Source organism: Cucurbita pepo, chromosome 13 (genome assembly GCF_057944985.1).
Source record: "Cucurbita pepo subsp. pepo isolate OVF chromosome 13, ASM5794498v1, whole genome shotgun sequence".
Taxonomy (NCBI): domain Eukaryota; kingdom Viridiplantae; phylum Streptophyta; class Magnoliopsida; order Cucurbitales; family Cucurbitaceae; genus Cucurbita; species Cucurbita pepo.
The window spans coordinates 11,253,066-11,278,291 of NC_141810.1; the positions used below are offsets into that span (position 1 = coordinate 11,253,066).

General features: G+C 35.0%; 3 protein-coding genes across 3 annotated transcripts; all 3 read right to left on the reverse strand.

Moving 5' to 3' along the window:
* Positions 1 to 3,278: 3,278 nt before the first annotated feature.
* Positions 3,279 to 5,739, reverse strand: LOC111809383 (homeobox-leucine zipper protein ATHB-17). The gene is made up of 4 exons (XM_023695834.2): positions 5,655 to 5,739; positions 5,362 to 5,564; positions 5,184 to 5,263; positions 3,279 to 3,694 (listed from the first exon to the last, which is right to left on the reverse strand). The coding sequence occupies exons 1-4, from the start codon at positions 5,737 to 5,739 to the stop codon at positions 3,370 to 3,372; spliced, it is 693 nt and encodes a 230-aa protein (XP_023551602.1). The 3' UTR covers positions 3,279 to 3,369.
* A 2,981-nt stretch (positions 5,740 to 8,720) lies between these two features.
* On the reverse strand, positions 8,721 to 19,108 carry LOC111808531 (Endosomal targeting BRO1-like domain-containing protein). Its single transcript, XM_023694576.2, has 8 exons — positions 18,326 to 19,108; positions 17,060 to 18,010; positions 16,639 to 16,728; positions 15,994 to 16,062; positions 12,573 to 12,713; positions 11,710 to 11,758; positions 9,797 to 9,900; positions 8,721 to 9,600 (listed from the first exon to the last, which is right to left on the reverse strand). The coding sequence occupies exons 1-8, from the start codon at positions 19,010 to 19,012 to the stop codon at positions 9,028 to 9,030; spliced, it is 2,664 nt and encodes an 887-aa protein (XP_023550344.1). The 5' UTR covers positions 19,013 to 19,108; the 3' UTR covers positions 8,721 to 9,027.
* Positions 19,109 to 20,303: 1,195 nt separating this feature from the next.
* On the reverse strand, positions 20,304 to 24,478 carry LOC111808668 (ATP synthase subunit beta, mitochondrial). Its single transcript, XM_023694784.2, has 9 exons — positions 23,946 to 24,478; positions 23,263 to 23,338; positions 23,088 to 23,176; positions 22,871 to 22,988; positions 22,686 to 22,789; positions 22,391 to 22,549; positions 22,060 to 22,284; positions 21,648 to 21,959; positions 20,304 to 20,761 (listed from the first exon to the last, which is right to left on the reverse strand). The coding sequence occupies exons 1-9, from the start codon at positions 24,426 to 24,428 to the stop codon at positions 20,648 to 20,650; spliced, it is 1,680 nt and encodes a 559-aa protein (XP_023550552.1). The 5' UTR covers positions 24,429 to 24,478; the 3' UTR covers positions 20,304 to 20,647.
* Between the last annotated feature and the right edge of the window lie 748 nt (positions 24,479 to 25,226).

Genomic DNA, 25,226 nt, shown 5'->3' on the forward strand with positions numbered 1-25,226 from the left:
TGATATAATGGGACTTACTAAAGAGAAACTAACTAAATCGTAGTAGTGGCATGATTAGAATTATAGATTGAAATTATGATAAGATCGTACCTCGATCTCCTATGATACATAGGTTAATAATGATAATGATGAAAGTTATCTTAGAAACCGTAAGGTAGTAAGCTTTAAAAAGCTGAACCTAGGGGAGCCTAAGTTGAGCTTTAAGAACCTAGGAAATTGAGTATGAAAACCTTAAGAACGGATATGTAAGAATGGATATGTAAGTTGAGCTGGTAATTCGTTGATCCTAGATGATATTTTAGGAGAGCCTATGACTTAAAAATGATATGATTGAGTATGAAATAAGAAACGAATAAATCAATAAACATAAATGACATAAAACTTGAGAACTAACTCTGAATTTACAAGCAAGCTACTTTTTGAGTATTTTGCATTCATTCTTGCTGCATTTTTCACTTTAGGTGAAAGATAAGTTGAAAGATCGTGACAAGGCCATCTACGAGTCGTGAAGCTATAGGGATCGAGATTGATCTGCGTCTTGATTTAGATATCTATTTAAGCTATAGGATGGGAGTTGCGTCCTAATCCATCATAAATGAGGAGTATCAATCCGAGCACAGATGGGCAGATAAGATATCAATTATCATTCAAAGATTAAGATTCAATCCTCCACTCATACAATTGTTGAACTCAAAAAGATATTTTTGGAATACTATTGTGTAAATTATTGGATATAACCGAGATTTTCTAAGCATAGAACGTATATATTTGGGTGATTCGTAGGTGCGAATGGGGCTCGAAGCAAAGTAACAAAAGGAGGCATTTTTAATGGAGGATGGAAGACATGTTGAATGCATGTTTGATACAAAATTTATAGGGTTTGGAGAAAACCAAAGTGACCAAAACAATCAATGTCAAGGCCCTCACAACCATTGTTTTTATGTTTGTTTTGAAAAAACCTCTCTCTTTGGCTGCTAGGAAAGACCCATGTGATGTTGTTTAGGGCCTCTTTGAGAATTTATTCCAAATGTTCGGTTGGGAGGGAGTTAACAACAAACCCACCATTAATACTCATCCCTTCTTCTTGTTGGAATCATATACTTACATGGTTTTGATTATTCATATTAGGGACATCCTTGATTTGATTGTCGTCTTCAACGCCTTCAAAAGGGGTAGTTTTTCGAGTAGTCGTTATGTATATGTAAACCGAAACAAAATTAATTGTTCAAACCGTGTATCCGTACATAATTTGTCAATACCCTGTTGATTTGTTGGTTTTCAAGAACAATTCAAACTTTCTTTTATATTTATAACACGACCCTCCATTGTATTATTGTTTCGGACAGTGAACTTCACAAAATCTTCGTAATAATATGAAATTCTCTGTTTTGACGAAAATTCTTATGAGTTTACTCTTATTGAGGCTAAATCTTTTGCCTTTTGGAGCACTATGTCATCGAGATTTATAACTTTGGTTCGTCCTTCAGGATTACACACAGGCATCGCTTAGTCAAGTGCATGACCCTGATACTGTTTGTTAGGTACCACAAATCTCATTTATCTTTATCAAGAGTACGAAATCGTTTACGTTGATCATAAGCTCTCGGGACTGTACCAAAAGACCATATTCCAATGGAAATAGTAAATGTAGTACATGCTAATACTATTGTTCACGTCCATGCATTATTTTTTTCCATCCCTTCTCTCTATAGAAAGAGGGGCCTCCTTGCTATAGGATGAACTCATTCTATCGACGACAATAACGTGGTGTAGGACAATGTCAAAGACTAACCCTTGACCTTATTCCAAATATGATTCGTCTTCTCTGTCCTTATTTCGGCCCGTTCTCTAATCTAAATGAGTATCATAAGAAATGGATATTCGAATAATACAAATTTAAATATGTTCTTATCGAAATTTGTTTATAACAACAGTTATCGTTCTAAATTCAAGAACATGACTTATTTGGAGTAGGTATGGCAGGACCCTTATGTGTTGGGTTGAATAGTTAGTAAAAGATAATTGATGGGTTTTGGTTGTCTGCTTAAAATTATTCTAAGTTTAAGATATTTGATCCCTAATCCAAATTTTATTTCTTTTGAAGTGAGTTTTTATCGGGTTGGAATTTTTGAATCTTTTACATCTAAATGTCATGTTCTTTAATAAAGTTGTTAGATTGAATTTCTAAGAATGGCTTTTATATTGTTTAAAATGAAATTATCTTAATATAGAGTTTGAGCATTTGTGATATGAGTTAAGGGTTTTAAATCTAATTAGCTACGTCTTTCATGTTAATATAGGATGAATTTTTAGAAAGAACGTAGAGGAGGTAGAATGGGCAGTTGGTCAGATCTATTTGGGATCGTACATAGACGATAGTTGGAGTCGGTGGCTCTCTTAGGGTTCCCTCATCTGGGATCCTTGGGGAAGAGGATCAAGTTGGTCCTTGCAAACAGCTTGATGCACTATCTCCCTTCAACCCTTCTAGCGAAATGCGAAAAAAGGAAGGAATATCCATGGACCGACCCCATCATCTCCATCCCTACGAACTACGAGATCACCCTCAAGTTGATCCTTGCAAACAGCTTGATCCACTATCTCCCTTCAACCCTTCGAGCGAAATGCGGCAAAAGGAAGGAATATCCACGGACCGACCCCATCGTCTCCACCCCTACGAACTACGAGATCACCCCAAGGACGGCTTCAGTATCCAAGGGTCGTGGACCAACCATAGAACCCAATAAGTGGCCAGTTTGTGAGTTGACATTTTTTATGGGGTCAACTCGACCGACTAAAAAATAGGGTTACAATCCAACTTCTCCTACCCCTACTTCTAAGACTATTATGAAAATTAAGAATATTTGACGTAATGGAGGATAAAGATGCACCATGACTAATAGAGGATTGGGTTGTGATCTCTATTCATGTTACTCAATCATCAACCCAACTAACCCACAATTTAATAATGGTTTAAAAGATTTTTCCAACCGAATGAACCAAAAAAATAAATAAATAAATAAAAATCATTATCAAAGACCAATCTCATAAAATGGGCTTATGGGTTGTGCATTGAGAATGATGGGCCTTATTGATGGGCTTCTTTGCTATCATCGTCTCCAAAATCAAACAACCAACACAAAGGGCTAACCAGATAGAAAGCTAAATTTTAAATTTTAATATTGTAATATTTTAACATTAAATAGTAACGAACTTAAATCTTAGATTCAAATAAAAATAAAATAAAACAAAACTTTAAAAAAAAGTGAACCTATGCAGATTATGTTTTCAATGGAGGAACAGCCTAAGGTCATTTTCTAACCATGGTTTGTCGTCATTTGTTCATTTCTGGCCTTCTTGGTCGGCCGATCATCAACCTTGAGACGGCTGCTGCAACTTGAGGGTGGACCGAACTGCCTTCGATGGCGTTGCAGTGGTGCCAATGGCGGTCTGGGTGGCTGCAGCCCTACTAGATGTTATAGTGGCAGCGGTTATGCGCTTGCACTGGGGACACATGGTTATAGTGGACTCCGGGATGGGTGGCTGTCGTCCGTGGCTTGAGACGACGGCTGGGAGAGCAACCTTAGTAGCTCTGAGCTCCTCCAGTTCCCGCCGCAGCCGGCGGTTTTGCTCCGTCAATGACCCAAACCACCTCCTTAAATACTGACATTCCATCTCAGTTTGCTTCAGCTTGCTCCTATAATATTATTGTACTACTTGTCAGTCAGGTTGATCCAATACAAAAATGTTAACCAATAATTCGAACTATTATCAATTTTTCAAAAATTCAACTTTAACCCTCTCCTAAATCAAGTCCAAGAAAAAAAATAAAAGAAAATATATTATTGAATTAGAGAAATATGAATATGCTAAAATGTCAAACCTTACCAACTAAATGTCACATTACCAAATCGATATACAAAAATATATATCAATTAGCATGTTGATCGTTAATAATTTACAAAATTTGTTAGTTTAATTCAAATAATTATGCAAGTTAATATTATTTAAGACAAATTGAATAGAGAACAAAAAGAAAAAATGACATAGCACATCAAATTTGAATGATAGATTTTATTTGTTTTTTTTTTTTTTAATCTCTCAAAATAATTATTTTCCAAATAAATTTATGGTTTGGATATTGAAATTTCTTATATTTATGATTATATAAATTTTAAAAATTCATGAAAAAAATGGATTTAGTGTTGAAAAAATGAGGGGAAAAAAATGAGAAAAGAGTATCTTTTTAAATTTTTTTAGAATTTCAAGGTTATTAATAAAAATGTTACAAAAAAAAAAAAAAAAAAAAAAAAAAAACCAAGAAACAAGAAACCGTTGTCAAGCACATTTACCGGTTTTGTTTTGTTTTTTTTTTTTTTTTTTTGGTTCTTTTCTGAATGAAATAAAAAAAATAAATGTATATTTTTTTCTCATTTTGTACTCTACGATAATTAATTCAAAGTCAACAAAATATATAAATTTAAGATATACTCTTGTTCGATGCGTTATAAAAGGCTTAGGTTTGGTTGGATAACAATTTCATTTATAGTTTTTTTTTTTTTTTTTAATAAAGAAATTCATAAAAGTCATTATATTCGTTGTGGTCAGGTCACGACAAAAGGCAGAACAAATTAAGGTAATTTAAGTTAGACAAGGCTCGCTCAACTTTCAATGATCGAACTCATTGGTCCAACGCTTCTAACTTTGGTTTATTAAATCAAATTTTGGATATGAGTTGTCCGATTAAATTAGTTAATTGAATATTAGTTATTGTTTTTTATTTTTATTTTCTTAATTAAAAATATTCAAAATAATTCAACTTATATTATCTTATTTTATTTTATTTATAAAAAAAAACTTTTGTGTTTTTATTATTTTTACTCTATAAAATTATTTATTTTATTAAGTTTAATTCAGTATTTTATTTTTTAAGAACTCTTTTATTAGTTTTTAATGCTTTTCAAAAATTTGATTAACTAATAATTAGTATATCTAAATTATAAAAATATTTAGTATTATTATTGTTCAATTTTAATAATAACTAACCTTATTTATTTCTTTAATAACCAAAATTTTAAATAAGCATCTTAAAACAAAATAAAAAAATAAATAATTTCTTTTATTTATTTTTGTTCTAATTAAATGTTTAAAAAATAAAATGAAAAATAATTATGAATAAAAATTACCTGGCCCTACGATTCTGAAACCAGACTTCAACTTGCCTTGGCTTCAGCTGGAGTGCCATAGCCAAGGCTTCCTTTTGCTTCTAAATAAAAAATAATAAATAATAATAAAATTAATTAATTAATTAATTAAGTAATTAAGTAGAAAATCATTAATTAATATTGAGATGATTTTGCTCACAGGGTTTAATGAATGGTTATGCCTGAAGATATCTTCAAGGAGACGAGACTGATGTTTTGATAGACTAAGCTTCTTCTTTGGCTGACCACCTCCATTGTTAATGCTGCAGCTCTCCTCTTCCTCCTCCGTCCTCTCCGCCACCGCTTGTTCTTCCTCCGCGCCATCTCCTACCTCCGGTACCCGGTTCATGTCCAATTCTTTCGCTGCATGAATTCCTCGTCTCACTCTCGCTTTAATCAAAATGCAACAGAATCACAAATCTAAACATACGAGTGTACGAGTCGAGTGCTTACCTGAAGGACGAGGCGGAGAAGAAGCAAAGCCGGGCATCGATATCGAGAGATCCAAGCTGGATGAGTTGATGGGTAAAAACGCCATGAAAGTTAGAAGAAGGAAGGTAAAAGGAAGAATGATGAAGAAAATCTTGGAAGGGTTAAAGAGTTGGGTTAGGGTTTTATTGACTTTGGTGGTCAAAGTCAAAGAATTGTATGACACGTGTAACAATGATAGGTGTGGAAAAAAAATAGGGAGAAGAATAAACAGATGAGATTTTGTTGGGCCTTGAAATTTGGTTTGTCAGTCCAAAAAATGAAGTCAACTGGAGAAATGATTGGGTGCTGCTCCTCAAAATCACTTCTCCGTGGACCCTTTTTCTGACGAGTCACATAATGGTTAGATATGTAGTACTTCACTACACACGGTCCACGTACACGCACATAGACCCACCAAGTGGGCTCGTATACATACCCCTGGGCCTCACTTATCGAACTAACACACACTCGTGCTATCGAACACCATTGAAGGAAAGGACTTGCATAATATCATAATGAATATAAATATCATATAGGTATGTGTCTGTACTAATCATATTGAGAAAGTATCCTGATACACATAATATGCAAAGTTCATGAGTTCCAACCATATGTAAGTAATAGAAATGATATAAATGGTGACAGCGAAGAGTAACTCTTTTTACCATTAACGATGAAATGTGAACGGAAAAATTAAATGAAGAGAATCTCTTGACTTGGTCAACAATATATATGTTTTCTTTAATACTTTCTTTTTTTTTTTTTTTTTTTGGTACGTGTATAATATTACTACGTGCGAAAGATTTGGATTTCAAACGTCTTCATATGGTATGAAAAGTTACTACCGAACAAAAATAATAATTTAAAATACATGTTAGAAAAAATTGAGTACTCTCATCTCATCCTCTTTAGTACATTTTGAGACATTTTAACACCGACAATATAGACATAATTTTGATGTCTCATCATACACCCTTATATTGACACAACAAGAATAATAAAAACTTATCTAAGATTGAAGCACGTAAAGATGAGTTCCAAACGAGCATGTAGCCATGGACAACATGTCTTAGACAAATATGATCAAGACATCTAAATCTTTCACCCGTAATAATATTATTATTTTGAAACATTTTAACGCTGGCGAGTATAGACATAATTTTGATGTCTCATCATACACTTCTATATTGACAGAACAAGAATAATAAAAACCTATCTAAAATTGAAGCATGTAAAGATGAGTTCAGAACGAGCATGCGGCTATGGACAACACGTCTTAAACAAGTATGATCGAGACATCTAAATCTTTCGCCCGTAATAATATTATTCTTTTTGTTCGTTAGTAACATTTCATATAAAGGATGAAAATTTAGCCTCAATTATTATATCATATAAGTTCCAAATTTATTTAGGTAATTTAAAAGTAATAATTTAGTACAATCTTATGCAATTGCTCATAAGAATGAATCAAATTTCAATCTTATTTTTTTTATTAAAAAAAATTACATTATACTAAATTATTACTTTTAAATTTTGACCATTTGTTTTGTTATTGGTGGCATAGAAAATGGTGGTACTAAATATGGAACTTAGTCCACCTTCTATATAATACTATTATTTGTATCATAATTTATTATGGCATGCAAATATAATTATTAATTTTATTCTGAAAATCAAGTTACTATATATAAAAATATATATATATTATATAAATTGTCTAAAAATATGTTGATTTTTAAATGGTATGGAATATACCTAATTCTAATATTTAGATATTTTTTAATTTGCTAGACTGGAATAAAAAGAATCAAATCGATAGTCTTATTGTAATAGTCTTTTCGAATAATATTTTCGGGTGGTGAGTCGGGTCAAAGTAGTGATGAACACGGATGTTGATGCTACTGACATGGCAATTAAGTGTGGATCCTACGTGAATAATGTTCGAGTAGTGGGAAGTCGAGTGGGGCCAAGTGTGTGGTTTGTACAAAGAAACATGAGGGAACCAATGTCTTGGCCATGGCTCACAGCTTTGGCCTACTTCTTGTTTGTGTGGCTCTCCCTCTTCCAATATTTTGTGTTCTTGCTTCTTTTCAAGTTTATGTCTTCTATGACGCATTCAAGATTATATTTTTTAGGTCTCAATTGCAACTTTTATATATATTTTAAATTTTTGCTTTCAAATTCGGTAAGAAAAATTGTACATGGAAAATAATAATAGAAAATGTAAATTTTCAAAATTCCAACCAAAAAATTCATTGATTGTTTCCAAGAAACTATGTGACAATTGCGTATTTATTTTCATTAGGATTGGTTGGTCCAAATTGACTTTGATTAGGTCTTATTCGGGTGCGACTCATTAGTCCAAATGACTTTAAAAAACTCAAATGTTTTTTAAAAAAATTATTTTCTTTGAGAATTATGAAGTTTGGTTCTTCAATTTTAATATTTTATTTAGTAGGTCTATATATATATATATATTCATTTCATTTGTCAATCATTTTCTCTTTTTTTTATTTATTTAATATTAGAATTGATATTTAATAGACTACTCTTAATATTATGTTCATTTTGATCGAGTTTGAATTGATCAGCAAATCAATTTGATAGCTATTATTTCTATCATTTGATATACCATGGATTAGACCAAACTCACTCTAGTTAAATCTCCGACCTAGTATCGTTCTTGAACTAACTCTTGGATAAGAACTCTTGGATAAGAGCTACGAGCTATTAGATAAGACCGATGTCCAAACCGTCTTAAATATATTTATGAACCCTACTCCTCGATAGCTACCTCTTACAAACTCATCCTCTTACCATGAATGGATTATCCTTACACAGTAAACTGTCCCTCATTTTGAGCTCTTATCACATAAACTTCAAGGTTGATGAGAACTCATGAGAAAATAAACAAAGAAAGAAAAGGAGAAAAGAAAAAGCACATACTAAATCTCAAATGATCTGTCAATAGGAGAGTCTGAAACTACATCTGTAGAGGTAAGCATTATTCATTTTTATCCTTAATAAAGATGCAACTGAAACAAAGTATTAAATAAAACTCGTTCCAACACATTCTGTTATTGTTGTTATTACTTAAAATGCCCAGTCATTTGTACTTTACATCTTTAACAGGAAAATAGTAATCTATACATAGAAAAATTTCTCGACTGAAATACAGAATACACATACGCCTTCTGCAAGAAAATAGACGATAAGCATCGGAGATCCAAAAAGATGTAAGCTATATGAAAAACAATCTAAAATGAAATCCATCCGAGCAAAGGGACAAGACAATTGTTTCGAAACAAATCACTTTCCAGACAAAACATACAGCTGAGAGGGTATCGGATGCTGATTATTGTTGCTTGTAGTAACCACCTTGCTGATGTGGTGGATACTGGTTCGGGACGGTGTAAGGAGGCCGAGGCATAGATCCAGGCTGTGGAACATGGGCGTTGTAGTATGGCCCTTGCCACCCAGGATACGCAGGTTGGCCATACTCGTGGTTCGCTGAAGGTTGTTGAGGTGCCTGAGGGTGAGGTGGGTAGGGACTAGTACCTGGTGTAGGTGCAGGAGCAGGAGAGGAGTGGTAGGAAGGGGGTGCCTGCTGTGCGGAACTGTACATGGGATGGGGTTGGGGATGGGATTGGGGATGTTGCTGAGCATACCCACCAATGGGCGACTGCTCATGTGGTGGTTGGTAGTAAGATTGAGGTGGGCGAACATCCGATTGTGACGACGAGTGAGACCGTTGATTGTGGGATCCTACAGAAAGATAGTTAGTGTTATAGCCACCACCTGAGGTTTTACTGTCCTGAAAACTGAGGCCAGCCATTTGTCTTTGGACATCTTCCATCATTTCACGGCACTGGATGTTTCTCGTCATCACAAAATCGCTACATTGCTGCTTCACATTTGTGATTGCATCCTGTCAAGTAAAAGTTGATCAACGTCTAAGCTCAAGAAAACAGATACAAAAAGTGATGCCTAACAATACCCTTTCTTTCAAGGATGTCCAATGCGAAACCAGTTCAAAGATATTACGTTTAATATATATATATAACTAAAAAAACCTCAACCTTGGCCCAATGGAACACAAGGGAAGAACTTCAGATACTTCTTACCTGAAGAGTCACATAAAACTTCAATCCCTCATTGATGTTCTCCTTGATTTCTCTGTACTTGGCTACTGCAGCTTGAATCTGTTTGTAGCATCTTTCACGGGATGCTGAAACAAACAAAACGGAAGGGAATGAAACCAGAGGGCAAGAAACAGAATATAACTAGTGGCTGATTGAGCAATTTGACATATTATAGATCAGAAGCTACGACACAAATGGACGTAATTAAATTAAACCATAAATGCGACTGAAATCAAGTCACTGAACGTCTGCAACAGCAGATATGGACTCCAGAAAACATGAAAACATAACAAGAAGATGCAACAATTAAGTAACAAAACAACTTCAGAACTTCATCAAAATTGAAATTACATTTCATGTCCTATATCAGAATAATTTGAGGACCTGTTCGAGGATGTTTGTCTGATAATCAATGGGACTACTTCCAAATTTCCTACGAGAGCTCTTTCGAGACGAATAAGTTACCGTAGCCATGCAAAACTCACATTTTAATATGACCTGGAAATTTAATATTTTCTTATTTATTTATTATAACATCTTTGAATGCACACGCCAGTTTGCATGCACTTCGACTACTCTCACCAAACAACATGGTCCACCCTATTACATTTGGTTGCAAGAAAACTCAGAATACTAAATTAGAGTTATGTAGTCACACTATCACATGAACCCATTTCTTCTAAGTCTTAATATTTTTTTGGTTTAAATCCTATTTTGGTCCTGGAACTTCCAAAATGTCTTCTTAGTTCCTAAACTTTCAAATTTATTCTATTTTGATCCCCAGACTTTTAAAATGTCTATTTTTCTCCCTCAGTTTTAAAAAATATAACCATTTTGGTCGTTAGTTTTTATTTAAATTTGACTTAGCTTCAAGGATGTGTACTATTATGTTAATACAAGCCTAATTTCGAGCCATAATTTAAAAATAAACATAGAGCAAAGCGGATTCAAGGCATGAAAGTAACATAGCAAGGATCAAAATGATTGTTCTTAAAATTTTCGGGATTAAAATAAATATTTCAAAAGTTCAGGGTCCAAAGTAGAAAAAACTTAGAAAGTTTAAGGACTTAAATACACATCTTGAATGACAAAAGTAGAAGAAACTTGAAACTTGGAAGATTAGGGACTAAAACAAGGTTTAAACTTTTTTCTTCTAGGATAAAGTATCAAACTTCTGTTGAGAAAAAATGAAATAATAAAGAACTATCGAGCTAAGTTCTTTATTATGTAGAACCTAGCATTCTGAAGTTACCAAGGATAATGGACGTTTTAAGATTAGAAATTGAGTATTGAATTTATGAAGGACAAAGAGCCAACACAATAAGCAGAGAAGCTCTCATCAAAAAGAAAAAACATTCCACACAGTTTCATGAGATGCACGTATCAGAACATGAGAACATGAGAAGTCAACTAGATCTTTTTGAATTGAGATGAAAAATAGACGAAGTAAAAAGTTCATCATTATCAATATTCCGAACCTGTGAACTAAAGACACACGAAGGAAGTAAAGAAAAAACAGTCCACACAGTTTCATGAGATGCACGTATCAGAACGTGAGAACATGCGAGTTCAACTAGATCTTTTTGAATTGAGATGAAAAATAGACAAAGTAAAAGGTTCATCATTATCAATATTCCGAACCTGCGAACTAAAGACACATGAAGGAAGTAAAAATCTACCACGTAATTTTCCAAATTCCAAGAGCTTAAAAACAATACGAAAGAGTTTTAACAAGCCAACCAAGAATAAACACAGAACAAAAGAGAGAATAATCCTTCACTTCAATTACATCCATAACCATGAAATTAAGTTCTAAAAAATATAGTTTCTAATATGCACAGTTGAAATGAAAATATCATTTAGAGTTAATAAATCCTCAACTACACAAAACATACCTTTGTAGTCTTCTAGATTAAAGATGACAGAAAACTCATTGTTTTGGCCCTGGAAAACAATGACAGAACCAATTACTAATTCAGATCAATCATCTACATAAATCATATTCTGGATAATGTTCTTTAAGAAATCATATAACCGTATACAACATTAATCATACAATATTCAAAATTTTATCTTCAGATCAACCTTTTACTGAAATCTATTTAAAATATAATTTTGGTCCCTTAACTTTAATCAATATTATATTTTGAGCCTGAATTTTTAAAAGCTTATTTTACCCATTTTCCCCCTTCGATCCTTTCAACTTTAAACTGCCAAATTTTCAATTTTAATCCTCTAGCTTTTGTTAAATTACGCGTTCAGCCCCATGCATCTTTCAAAAAAATTTGGTATCTTTGGTTCGTTGATTTTTGTTATTTTGGCTTTTATAATAAAAATTTCTTCATACAAATTGATGAGGTCGACCCCCGTACGTAGAGTAGTGGGCAACTGGGTTTTGAAGAAAAAGGGAAATCTTCCTTGTTTGATGGGGAGGTGTTGTACTCTTTTTTTTTTTCGCAACTTTTTTTAAAACAATTCAAATAAAGAAAACAATAAATTTTTTGTTTTCGAAAATAGGCTATTTTACGAGCTTTTTTAAAAATTATTTTTGAAAATAAGTATACCAAACAAATGATCATTTTCCTTGTACTTTTTATTTTCAAAAACATAAAAACGAAAAAGTTTCACAAATCCAACAAGGTCTTATCTATATTCCAACAACATTGCATAGAACTATTGTTGGACAAGGTATTCGTTCACAATAACAGCTTGAAGTAAATTCTAAAAACATGAAAATACAACAGGAGGAGAAATAAACCTGAATTTGCAACAACAATTGTTCTTGGGCTTCAATGTTTCGAGAAATCTCCTCGCAGATATTGTCATATTTGGATATCTCCTTCCTGAAAAGATCCTCGTAGGACCCAGTTGATGTCATCAATTTTGGTAGTATATCATCCTGAAGCAGAATAAAAGAGACAATGACATCATTTGTTTGACGAACACATCAATGCAAAATTATTGACAACTTAGAATAACTAGCAGATGTTCCACAAGTTATCATACTTTCATATCAATACTGAGATTTGAGAGCAAACAACCAAAAATAAAATATAAATTTCCTTTTATTATGAGATACCAGCTTCCATTAAGAGGATGAAAGAATACAGATCCTTTGGGGTAAAATAAGAACAGCACCCACATTCAAACTGCCCTCCCACAACTTATTACTTTCATATACAAACTTGGATTTGAGAGCAAATAACCAAAGTAAAATATAATTTCCTTTTATTCAAGAGAAGCTAGCTTTCAATTAGAAGATGAAAGTATACAAATTGCATTAAAAAAAAGTGCAATAAAAGGAAGAAGTCATCCAAAGAAACAAACTAACAATACAAAAAAACGACTTGGAAACAAACACCCAATTGAAAGCCTTAAATCTGACACTAGACAAAACCAAAATAGGATATAATTGTATTGCAACAAAATTTATAAAAAGAATAAGTAATATTCTTTAATACTATGAACAGAACGCCATACTAGTGCAAATTCAGAATTGGACGTGATATGGTGGAAACAACATAAATCATGCATTTAGATGCCAGTTTGCCCATAGTTTTATGGAAACAAAAGTTGGGAGGCATTTGACTTCAGCTAGGTAGATCCATTTTTTGGTAGAAGATCCATCTCAGATGAATTTTGTTCCTTGAATGAACAACATTATAACTATATAGCGGCACACTACTCTAACACAATGTCTACAATTTACTTATACAACTCTTAATTGGAAATTCCTATTAGTGAACCTTGTTTGGAATTTCACGACTTCAAAAACGGGAGATCTTTTTGTGGTTCTTGGTATACTATGGTCCCCTTTTCTCTTCTTTTTCCCTCTTGTTTTATTAAACTGAGATTTCATTGAGAAAAAAATGAAAGAATACAAGAGACGTTACAAAATAAATAAATAAAAACTCAAACCGAGCCAAACAAAAGAAAAGGCTTTGGTGAAGCAAGATGAAACTGTAAACGATAATTACAGAAGTCCTTTCACACCAGGTATGAAACCTAACTAGAGACCAAACATCCTACCAAGACCATTCCACCCCTCTAAACATTTCATTGTTCCTTTCCCCCCAAGACCCCGAAGCAAAGCACAAATGCCCGCTCACCACAGTAAACCACTCTTTTGAAAGAAAGGATGAATGAGCGTTGTATCCCCAATCATGGAACTGAAAACTCCAAGACGAAACATACTAATGTTGAAGGTATGAAATAAACCAATCCACAATGTCGAAGCATAATCACAAGACCACAAAAGGTGAGTAGGGCCATCTAACACTCTCTTAGAAAGGATACAGCATTGCAATCCTATCGATGATGATGACCTTCCCATAATTTTTTGATCTGTGGTGTCAGCTATGAAGAGCCTACTAGACAAGATACTTAGGGTTCTTGGAGATTTAAACCTTCTACAACAAGGAAAAAAGTGGGATGCTGGAGGAGGGATTAACAAAACAATTAGAAAAAAAAAAAAGGAATTTGCATGTGACTTCTCACAAGGATTAGAACTTCAAACTCTAAGCACGAAGATCCCTCCTTCCTGGATAAAAATTCCCAATAAAGATGGTCCTTGGTATGTTTTGAAAGTCTAGGCACAATCTTTGTGCATCGCTTAGTTTGTTGGAAAGGTACGCCTAAACCCTGCACCTTCCTTGAAGCTTTCCCGCCTAGGAAACGCTCCCTTCATACTTAAAAATTTCTAAGCCATCTATTATCAAGGATATATTTCTCTGGTTTAGGGAAATAATCCCTAAGCCTAAGCCTCCTTCCTCCAAGGGAGCTTGATTTTTTCCCATCTAAGAACATGAGATCCACCGTTTTCCTTGTTGCCTCTCCACGAAAAAATTGGATAAAGTCTCTCAATGGCTGCTGAAATCTTTGTGGGGATGGAAAAAATTGATAGATAATAGATGGGGAGGATGGCCAATATTTCTTGTTTGAAAGTCGAGGTTGGCCAATATTTCTTGTTTGAGGGTCAAACTTCCCCCTCTGAAGATGCGTAAATACCTTAAAGAACTGATTTGTTGAAGTGAATCATGTTTTCTTATTTTGTGGAGTATTGACTCTATGTTGAAAGACCAATATTTGAACCTTGTTCATCTTTCATATATTTTCTTTCTTAAACTTTATTTTTTTCCATGAAGGTTTACACTTGCCAATAGCATTATGCTACACACATAAGCCTCGACACCAACCTCGATACAAATGAGAAGCTTTGAAGATAGTTCTGAAATTGAGCGTTGTCCCCTATGGTTTGCTTTGGTTTGTTACTTTTTGTCCCTAAGAGTATCTATGGATCATATTTTCCTTCATTGTTCCTTTAGTTCCAGAAGTTGATACTTTATTAGAATGGATTCGGTCTCTCTCTTTGTGTCCCAAGAAGCATGAATGATTGACTAATGGAGACTAGCAGGTTGGTATTTTGAAGGCAAAGCCAGAATGTTCTCAAATTGTGTGGCTAGAGAGATCTTTTGGCAATTATGGAAGAAAAAGAAATCAAAGATTTTTATAGGACAAGCTTCCTTAATTGTCTCTTCTTTATAATAGTGTGAAGCGTGTTTCTTTTGGTGGTGCTCAAACCACACTAAATCTTTTGTAATTACAACCAGCAGACGATTATAAGGGATACAAGGCTCTTCTTCATAGTTCTTTAGGAACCCTGCCTATCCCCTACCTAAGTATCTTTTTTTGGTCTGGTTGTAATAGCTCTAATTTGTTTCTTTTTAAAAATGCTTTGAAGGATTTAAGGTAATTATAAGTGGCCTAGAGCTTGTATATCTAACCGTCTTTTTTATATTTCTAACTTTGGAGAATTTATCATGACCCATTTCTTTTGATAGGGGTGAGTTGGTGAGTAATTTTCATATCTTGCTACCCAAGCCTGCTTGATACCTAGCCAATCCTCCCATTTCTAGAATCTGTCACTATATACACTTTCTCACAAGTCAAACATACACACACTCATACGATTCTTAAAGTTCTTTTCATACAATCATTGTCTTTATTTATTTACTTTCAGAAAAAATTCTTATTTTGTATCAAAATGTACAATTAACAATGTGAAACCATAAGCCTCATTAGCTATTGAGATAAGAGGGACACAAGGAATTGACCATCTCTAGTGCAGACAATTAGACTCAAAAGCAAATATGTTGAGTAACAAAGTGCAGATATTATACCTTCCTCTTCATCTCTTTAAGCATGTCTTCAAGACCAGCTCGTTGAGCACCAAGATTTTCCAACTGCCTCTGCATAGCAGAACATGCAACATTTACAATGCACATTAAACAAGAGTAAACAAAATTAATTCTTTTATGTGACGACATAAATTGACAAGTTTCCAAAAAGTGTGGTTTTCTTTCCATAACTAATAGGTGCTTGGACTATGGTACACAATCTCAACTAATCTCAAAGGATAGCCCTTTACCTTTACAATATTTGACGTCAAAAAAACGTGTGATTGTTAATATCTTAGGTAGGGGCCACATGGTTTCAACCTATTACTCCAAAGATATATTTACCACTTGCTCTTTTGACCATCCGTTCAGACAGAAGAATCATTCACAATATATGCGCAGGAAACAAAAATCAAGCATTTGTCAAACTGAAAAAAATACACCAAAGACTTCTGTTTTACATCCAGCAATTACTAGCTAAACATCTTCTGTCAGAGCTAGAACTGGGAGCTACGGTCTAATCTTAAAAAATCTACAGGTCAAGAAACTCGGAAAAAATTTATTTATGCATAAGCACTTGGATAAAATAATTCAAAGCCAGGTAAAGGAAAATAGAAAGCATGAAAAAGAAATATAAGAATAAGGTACCAAGCTCTGCTTTAGGGTCCCAAGAATAGCATCTTCATTGGCATCCAAAGACATTATCGGCCTAGCAAGAGTTGGGAGAGCAGACTCTACCTGAGATAAAAACGCCACAACACTAATTAACCAAAAAACTTGCACATGGTCTAAAAATAACGATTACTGACAGCAAATGACAAGAAGAAAGTAGATGATAAGTTCCTTCAAAAAAATCCAGAAGTCTATTCCTCGTTTCACAAAGTAACAACAAAATAGTAAATTCACCAAATATTATAATTAGTTAACAGATGTCAATGAGATACATATTCAGTGAGGAGTCCATGTCTCTATTAAAAGAGGGTATAGTTTGGAGCCACAAAATAAGCCAGGCACTTACAAAAAGAATTCACGAAATGAACAGGAAAATAAGATTATGAACAGAACATACTGGACGGTGATCAAGAACTGACAAGAGAGATGAATGATCTTTCACTGAACGCTCAATCCTGGCATCACTTTCTGCAGCTTGCTTCAAGTTACCAGCAAATCTATTCAATCTATCTTGTATGTTCTTTGTCAATGTACTGGACTGAGGCCTAGTCCATCGAGTCCCAAATTGACTTCGGAATTGGGAATCCTCTCTTGCTTCTTTCTGCAGGAGCTCCTCAATCTGCACTAGCATTTCACTGTTTACTCTTCTTAGATCCCTGAGTTGTTGTAACTCGGCCTCCAAACCTATTGGGCCTCCACTAATTTGCACTGCCTCAACATCTTCTTTAAGATCTGTTGGCAAGGAAGAATTTCCTTCCAAGGCAAGAATAGATTCCGGAAGGTCCATTTCCTTGAGCCTTACGCGGGTGAGCTCACTTGCTTGTTGCAATTTCTCAGCTTGTGTTCGTATAATGTCATCAACCATTTCAGTGTACCTAGAAAGAGCTTTAGCACTGCTATCTGGAATAAGACAAGCAAACATCTTTTCCTTGCTTGCGTCCAACACTTCATTCATTGCCATTGACTTCACCATGGAGAAAGCTGGGAGAGGAGGCAGAGTACTAGGATTAGGAACCCTCATGAGGTAGACTCTGTCATTTTCCTTCACAGCTCTCTCCAAATTACGGTTAAGATTGGCCTCTAACTTGTTAATAGCATCAAGAAGCTGCACCGCAGCACCTTTTGATGACTTCTTAGCCTCCGTTAAAGCACTAATTCCACTCCTTAACCGAGCAATTTCCTCAGCAATATTTTCATTTTCGTGCAACTCTAAACTGTACCTGTAGCAAGCTTCGGCGAAAAACAGAGCTGCTTTCAGCTGCACATGAGCTATCCAGGCCTTATCAAAATGCTGGCTAAGAGGTGGAGAATTGAGGGCTGCCAAAGCTTCCTCATAGTATAAACCAACCTGCCAACACATCAATCATAATTACTTCAGCAGAATGCATAATAAGAACATTTGAAGGTGCAAATCACCACGCTAATGAACACATTGAGATCGGGAGTTTCAAATGACAATGAAAGAATTAATTCATTCCACAAGTATGGTAAATTTAGCAAAAATGAAACATTGAACTACAACTAATTGGGTTCAAATCTATCATATTCTCCACATGAACGGATTTGAATGGATCACCCGCAACCAAATGCGAACAACATTCTGCAACCGAACGGATGATCAGAAAGTCCAAGAGCAATACACCGAGCAAAATCACACACTCACCTGCCGAGAGATCTTTGCACAAACACCAGGCGTACTGCCTTTCGCAATCGTATTCTCAAATACACACTCCTGAGCCTGCGCTAACATCAGCCTCTCCAACATACCGACACACTCGACCGAAACATCCACAGTCGTAGAACTACCAATCGACGCTTTGGTGGACGCATTGTCCCTCAAGAAGGCGAACGCCCCAGCCGCCGCAATAAACGCATGCGAGGCCTGGCGACGCCCCTCAACGGTAGCGCGATCGAACGAGAGGCCAATCTGGCTATAAACCGCACCTAAATTGAACAGAACCGCAGCCTTCTCTAAGTGGATATTTTGCTGAGAAGCCTTCTGCTTCTGCTTGAAGGCGTCGTACCAGACGAAGGTGATGGTGTTGACATGGTCCTTATCCGGGGAAATCGGGAATCGGGTCTCGACGAGACAGAGGGCTTTGAAGTAGCTCTGAAGGAGATCGCGACGGGCGGTGGGGGAAGGATCGGACTGGCGCTCGAGATCGGAGCGGTAGTCCTTGAGGGTTTGAAGGTCGTCTTCAAGGTTCTGGGCGTCGCGCTCGGAGTAATTGAAGGCGATGTAGTTGCGAAGAGGGCGGTAGAGATCGAGTTGAGTGGTTTTCTTCTCGAAGATGGCGAGCATGATGTTGGAACTGGTGCCGGCCGATGAGGATGAGGCCGAACCGGCCATTTTTTCCGATTCGATAAATTCTAAGCTTCGGAAATGGAGGCAGACGAGAGGCCTCTTGATTGACTGAATCTACTTCTTCTAGTTTCTTCTTCAAAGCCTTCGTTTTTATTGTTTTTCTTTTTCTTTTTTCTTTTTAATTTTCTTCTTCACGAAGGAAATTAGAAATTCTTTTTTTCTTTTCTTAAAAAAATAAAATAAAAAAGAGCTTTTTAGAATAAATTAATTTTTCTTTTTTTCAATTGTTAACTTCTTTTTTAATTTTCCAATTATTATTATTTAAAACTTTTTTTAGTTGATAAAAAATTAAATCTAAGATAGTCCGTGGAGGTGCTAACTAGTTAAACTATCATCGGTTAGTATTTGTTATTTTTAATCTTATGAATAGATTTTTTATTAAAATTTTGTTATGTCGAAAATTTAACTAATTCTAAATTATCATATAAAAATCTAACTAGGTGCTAACTAGTTAAACTAAATTATCATATAAAAAAATTAAATTAAAAATATTTCATTCAAATTTCAAAAATATAATTATCTTTATATAATCAATAAATCTAATTCACTCGAATTGAAACTTCATTAACGTCAATTCTATTGATTTCAATTTAATCTCTCGATGTGATAAAAAAATATTTTTCTAAAATTCAATTCGTTACATGATTGAATATAATAAAACATCAACTACCGAGCTTTAATGTGACTAGGGATCTAATGTGATTAACATGTCTTTGGCCAAGGCATTCTATAAGAAGGATAATTTGGGTTTAATGTTTCTATTTTGTTTCTATTTTGATCATTATTTTTTAAAATTTATCTTAAATTTGATTAATTAATAATAATAATAATAAAAGTCAACTTATAGAACAAGTTTCCAAACAATGAAAATTCGAAAGGAAAAAAAAAACACAATTTCCCAATTTCAAGAAATTTATTTTGATAGCTACTGATTGAATATTATTTCACCTAAATTATTATTCATAAATGCCTTCATTTATTCTACAACTAATTATCAAAATATATTTGTTAATTTGTACTTTTAATAACCTATTTGTTAATTTGTACTTTTAATAACCATAGCACCACATTCAAAAGTTCCCTTTTCTTAGGCGAACTTGAACGGATTTGATCTGACATTTCGTGCCCTGCAAAATTCGACCTTTTATCAACAGGTGTTGGGTATGGGTGTCGTAGTTGGGTTAGAGGAATGAACGTTCTGCCATTCAGCAACATTTCCAAACACACACAGATGTGTAGATTGGAAAGAACATCTAATTCTGTGGCAACAATGAGATGAACATAATAACTTGTGAACTGCTGCATTCATCCAATGTTTTGGAATTGATCGGGAAAAGAAAATATACAAAGTCCTGAATCCATTTTCCCCCTTATTCAAACAACAATAAAAACAAGGGGCAGGCCAGTGGGGCTTTCGTTTCTCTTCAACACACTAAAATGGCAAAGGGAAGACCTTGCTACATTACATCTCCAAAAAAAAAAATATATATAAATGAAAATCTTTGTTGATAGACAGACAACATTTGTCAACATCGCCTACTACATTATTATTGATCTACGCCATGACAAACAGAAAAATGGGGAGTTGTGAAATACGACCACGACAATGATTGATGATAATTAGGCAGCGGATTCCTTCGCGATCTTCTCAGCCTTGGCAATGACCTCTTCGATTCCTCCAACCATGTAGAATGATTGTTCGGAGAGGTCGTCGTACTTACCGTCCAAAACTCCCTGTCAAACAAGAAGGGTAGAAAAGAGCACCCGTTACTAATGAATTTGGCATGCATTGTTACACATTTCAGATGGGGGATTTGAAACTATTATCAGACGAGCCCTTTTTCAGGGTTTTTTTTTTTTAATCTAAAACTATTTACAAAAAGAAACCTCCAAAGTATGATACAACCTCCGGTTTGGGTTCATAACTTTTTGTATCTCCAAGCAAAGGTGTACAAAAAGCAAGAATAAATTCACAAAGTCCAAGACAAACAAGACAGAAACATACCTACTCCTACACCATAAAACCCAGAAGATGTTTGATTCACGATTTTGGAAAGCCAACAATCTTGAAATTGTAAAGCATTTTTAGACCAAGGGTTGAAAAAATTGTAACTACGGTCTTTGTGGTTCATTGGTTGGAAAAAAGAAAAGAAAAAAAGAGGAGTTAATGTACCCTAGGTTTGGTACATGAGTTGGTTACTGAGAACAGGGCTAATTTATGTAACAAATCATCAAACAATCTAGTTATCAGACACAAACTAGCAACCATAAGCTCAATCTCCTCATTCTTGCTATGACAGAAGATTATTTCCCACAATGAATAGCTGGAAAATTATCTAACACCCGACATCAATTAAATCCAGAATTGGGTTCACACATTAGACAAATATTCAAAAATTACTTTATAAGCTAGAGGCCAAGTTTTCTTATTTTTAGAAAAATAACTTAGCGACTGGGCTACTCATAGATAAAAAGAGAAAAAAAAAAAAAAAAAAAGGGATTTAAAAACTTTGCAATAGGAGACGCAAGAAATCAAAGACCCAAGAATTTATAAGACAAATAAGGAAATTAAGAAATCAAATATGCATGAGAAAGGTAATGCAAAGAAACAGGAAGGTACCTGGAAACTGCCAATACTCTCTTTCAGATCCACATATTTGCCAGGTGCCCCAGTAAATACTTCAGCAACATGGAAAGGCTGGCTCAGGAACCGTTGGATTTTGCGAGCACGTGCAACAGTCAACTTATCATCTTCACTGAGCTCATCCATTCCCAGAATGGCAATAATATCTTGCAAATTCTTGTAATTCTGAAGAACCTTCTGTACTCCACGAGCAGTGTTATAGTGATCCTCTCCCAAAATATGAGGAGAGAGCATACGAGATGTAGAATCAAGAGGATCCACAGCAGGATAGATACCAAGCTCTGAAATCTATACAAAGAACAATAATAGTAATACAATTGGAAAGTCAGCTACGAAACTTGACAAATCTTCATTTATCATAGAGAATAGAATCTTTAAATTGTCATACCTGACGCGACAACACAGTTGTGGCATCCAAGTGAGCAAAAGTGGTAGCAGGAGCAGGATCAGTCAAATCATCAGCAGGCACATAAATAGCTTGCACAGAAGTAATAGATCCTTTCTTAGTGGTGGTAATACGTTCTTGAAGGCCTCCAAGATCAGTAGCCAAGGTTGGTTGGTAACCGACAGCAGATGGAATACGTCCAAGCAGTGCGGACACCTCTGAGTTAGCCTGCAAGATGGTGAAAGTGCCATGATGACGTGTTATCATTCCAAGAATCAGTCTAATTCAAAATAATAGATATTTCCTGTTAGATCACTTGTTCTAGCAAATTTACCTGGGTAAAGCGGAAAATGTTGTCAATAAAAAGAAGCACATCCTGTCCTTCAGCATCACGGAAATGTTCAGCCACAGTCAGTCCAGTAAGACCAACACGAGCACGTGCACCAGGGGGCTCATTCATTTGACCGTACACAAGAGCACATTTGCTCTCAGCCTAGTCAAACAAAAGAAATGTATCAACCATCAATACAGATTCAACCAAAATAATAATTCAAGTGTAAAAGAAGGTATAATTTGTGAGTCATAAGATGCAACACACAAAAGAATTATAATGGAATGCCCCCTGTTACCTGTTTATCACCAAGCTTAATGACACCACTCTCAATCATTTCTCTGTACAAATCATTACCCTCTCGAGTGCGTTCTCCGACACCAGCAAACACTGAGAAACCACCTGTTAAAATAGAGAATGTGACATCAGATTCGTCAAGACACATCAAATCAACACCTGCTCATTGTTATAACAAAAACAAACCATGAGCTTTTGCAACATTGTTGATGAGTTCCATGATAAGCACAGTTTTTCCCACACCAGCACCACCAAAAAGCCCAATCTTTCCTCCTCTTTGATATGGAGCAAGAAGGTCAACAACCTGAGAATCATGGCAACATTAATACATAACAAATCTAGTTTTGAGTTCAAGTGGAACAAGAAAATATAACAAAAGTATATTCCATCTAGGGAAACTTACCTTAATACCAGTTACGAGAATTTGCTGCTCAGTTGCTTGCTCAACAAAGGCTGGGGCTTCTCTGTGAATAGGCAAATAGTGGTCGGTCTCTGTTCAAACAGTTTAACACTGTCAAATTCTGTACCATGTAATCTCAAAACATTGAAAAGTAAGATAGCATATCCTAGATTCTTACTAAGGTCGCCTTTCTCATCAATGGGTTCTCCAATGACATTTATAATACGTCCAAGAGTAGCTCTACCAACAGGAACCTGCAAGTGGAAGAAAGTATGATAAGAAGATTAGATTCGAACGCACTAATTGTCTTAAGAACATTATTTTATCCACATAAACATGAAAACCATCTTCAGTTCACGTATATACCGATTGCCATACTATGTCTGTTTGAAAAACAAGTCGAGATAAAATCACTTTTCCACCATCATTCACATGAAAATGCGCAGATTGAGATCCAACAACGGGGAAATTTTTAGCGTTGCACACATTAAAATTCCAACAGTACAACATAATGGGGACTACACCTACTAATACCATTCGGGTTCCTCCTATTGGCAAGTGATAGATTTATCAGTGTTTTAAGTTTCAAGCAGGTGAAACTGAACTGATTTTTTTGCAAAATTTATTTGATGTTAACAATGAAAAAGCCAATGATACAAAATGGAAGAGAATAGCGTGTGGGAGTGTGAGGATCTATAAATTGTTAGCCATTTCCAATTCAACATCCCAGACAAACACAATTTCAGTTTTAATCAATCCAGACAAACTAGAAAGATAGTGACAATAGACAACAATAATCGAGAAAATCAACCCAAATCTCATCAAATCAGTACCATTAGCACAGTCAAAACCATATCTTACAGTAATAGGAGAACCAGTGTTGAGCACTTTCTGCCCTCGAACGAGCCCTTCCGTCCCATCCATAGCAATAGTCCTAACCATATTCTCTCCCAAATGCTGCGCCACCTCCAGCACCAAACGGATCGAGTGATCAAGCACCTCGAGAGCCGTCAAAATCGGAGGCAACCCTTCATGGAATCTGACATCGACGACGGCTCCAATCACCTGACAAACCTGTCCGATCGCACCGGCTCCTGTGAACTCATCGGTGATCTTGCCACTTCTTCCCGCGTCCAGATTAGTGGATGGCGGTGGGGACGGCGGTGAAGCCGCAGCGGTGGAGGTGGCATACTGAGCCACACGGTTGAGGAGGTAACCATAAGGGGAAGCGCGAGAAGTGTTAGACAATGGAATCCTGGGGTTGGGGGATGAGATCGGAGATCTGGAAGAAGACCGCCGTGCAGACGATCGGAGCAGAGAAGATAATAGTCTGCGTGAAGCCATCGCTTGCTAGGGCTTCAGAAACTCAGCATAGGGTTCGTTAAATGAGAGCGGAACGCCACTATATGCACAGCTACAGTCCTCCAAATTGGATATTCCCTTTTTTTTTCCTTTTTTTTAACTTTTTAAAGAAAAATATTAAAGATAAATTTTTTTTCTCCAAATCTCCAAAAAAATATATATATATATATAATAAAATAAAATAAAATAAAATAAAATAAAAAATTCCGAATTTATATCAGATTTTAAATACGATATTTTAATTTTTAACCATTTATATATATATATATATATATATATATATATATATATATATATATATATATATATGTATATGTATGTATGTATGTATGTATATATATATGTATGTATGAATGTATATATGTATGTATGTATATATATATATGTATGTATGTATGTATATATATGTATGTATGTATGTATTTATGTCGTTCGAGGAGAGCGTTTCTCTATCCCTTCCTTTTCCCGTTCCTTTACGAAAAAAAAAATAAGAAGCCTTTTCATAATATAAATTAAGTTCAGTTCACTGGTTTTATTTTAAGGATCTATATCTTTTTATCTACACATATTTTTCTTTTCGTGGATCCTTCCCTATCCTATGCGTTGATCTACAAGTTCATACTTAGATCGAGTACATGGACTCTATTTTGAAACTCATGAATTTGACCCATTTATCGTTGTTCTAAGGGACGGATTTCATTTATGAAAAATCGAATTGTTTTGGACAAAACTCACCTTAAACGGGCTTGAATGGGGTTAGCTTATTCTAGCCTTTCGACC

Excerpts from the sequence above, each read along its gene's own strand:
- LOC111809383 (XM_023695834.2), bottom strand. The coding sequence starts at position 5,739 with ATGGCGTTTTTACCCATCAACTCATCCAGCTTGGATCTCTCGATATCG. Across the intron at positions 5,565-5,654 it reads TTCTCCGCCTCGTCCTTCAG|CGAAAGAATTGGACATGAAC; the intron begins GTAAGCACTCGA and ends GAATTCATGCAG. Across the intron at positions 3,695-5,183 it reads TTTCAGAATCGTAGGGCCAG|GAGCAAGCTGAAGCAAACTG; the intron begins GTAATTTTTATT and ends ATAATATTATAG.
- LOC111808531 (XM_023694576.2), bottom strand. The coding sequence starts at position 19,012 with ATGGCCGGTTCGGCCTCATCCTCATCGGCCGGCACCAGTTCCAACATC. Across the intron at positions 18,011-18,325 it reads GTGCAAAGATCTCTCGGCAG|GTTGGTTTATACTATGAGGA; the intron begins GTGAGTGTGTGA and ends ATGTGTTGGCAG. Across the intron at positions 9,901-11,709 it reads TAATCTAGAAGACTACAAAG|CATCCCGTGAAAGATGCTAC; the intron begins GTATGTTTTGTG and ends TGTTTGTTTCAG.
- LOC111808668 (XM_023694784.2), bottom strand. The coding sequence starts at position 24,428 with ATGGCTTCACGCAGACTATTATCTTCTCTGCTCCGATCGTCTGCACGG. Across the intron at positions 23,339-23,945 it reads ACACTGGTTCTCCTATTACT|GTTCCTGTTGGTAGAGCTAC; the intron begins GTAAGATATGGT and ends TTCCACTTGCAG. Across the intron at positions 22,790-22,870 it reads CAATGTTGCAAAAGCTCATG|GTGGTTTCTCAGTGTTTGCT; the intron begins GTTTGTTTTTGT and ends CTATTTTAACAG.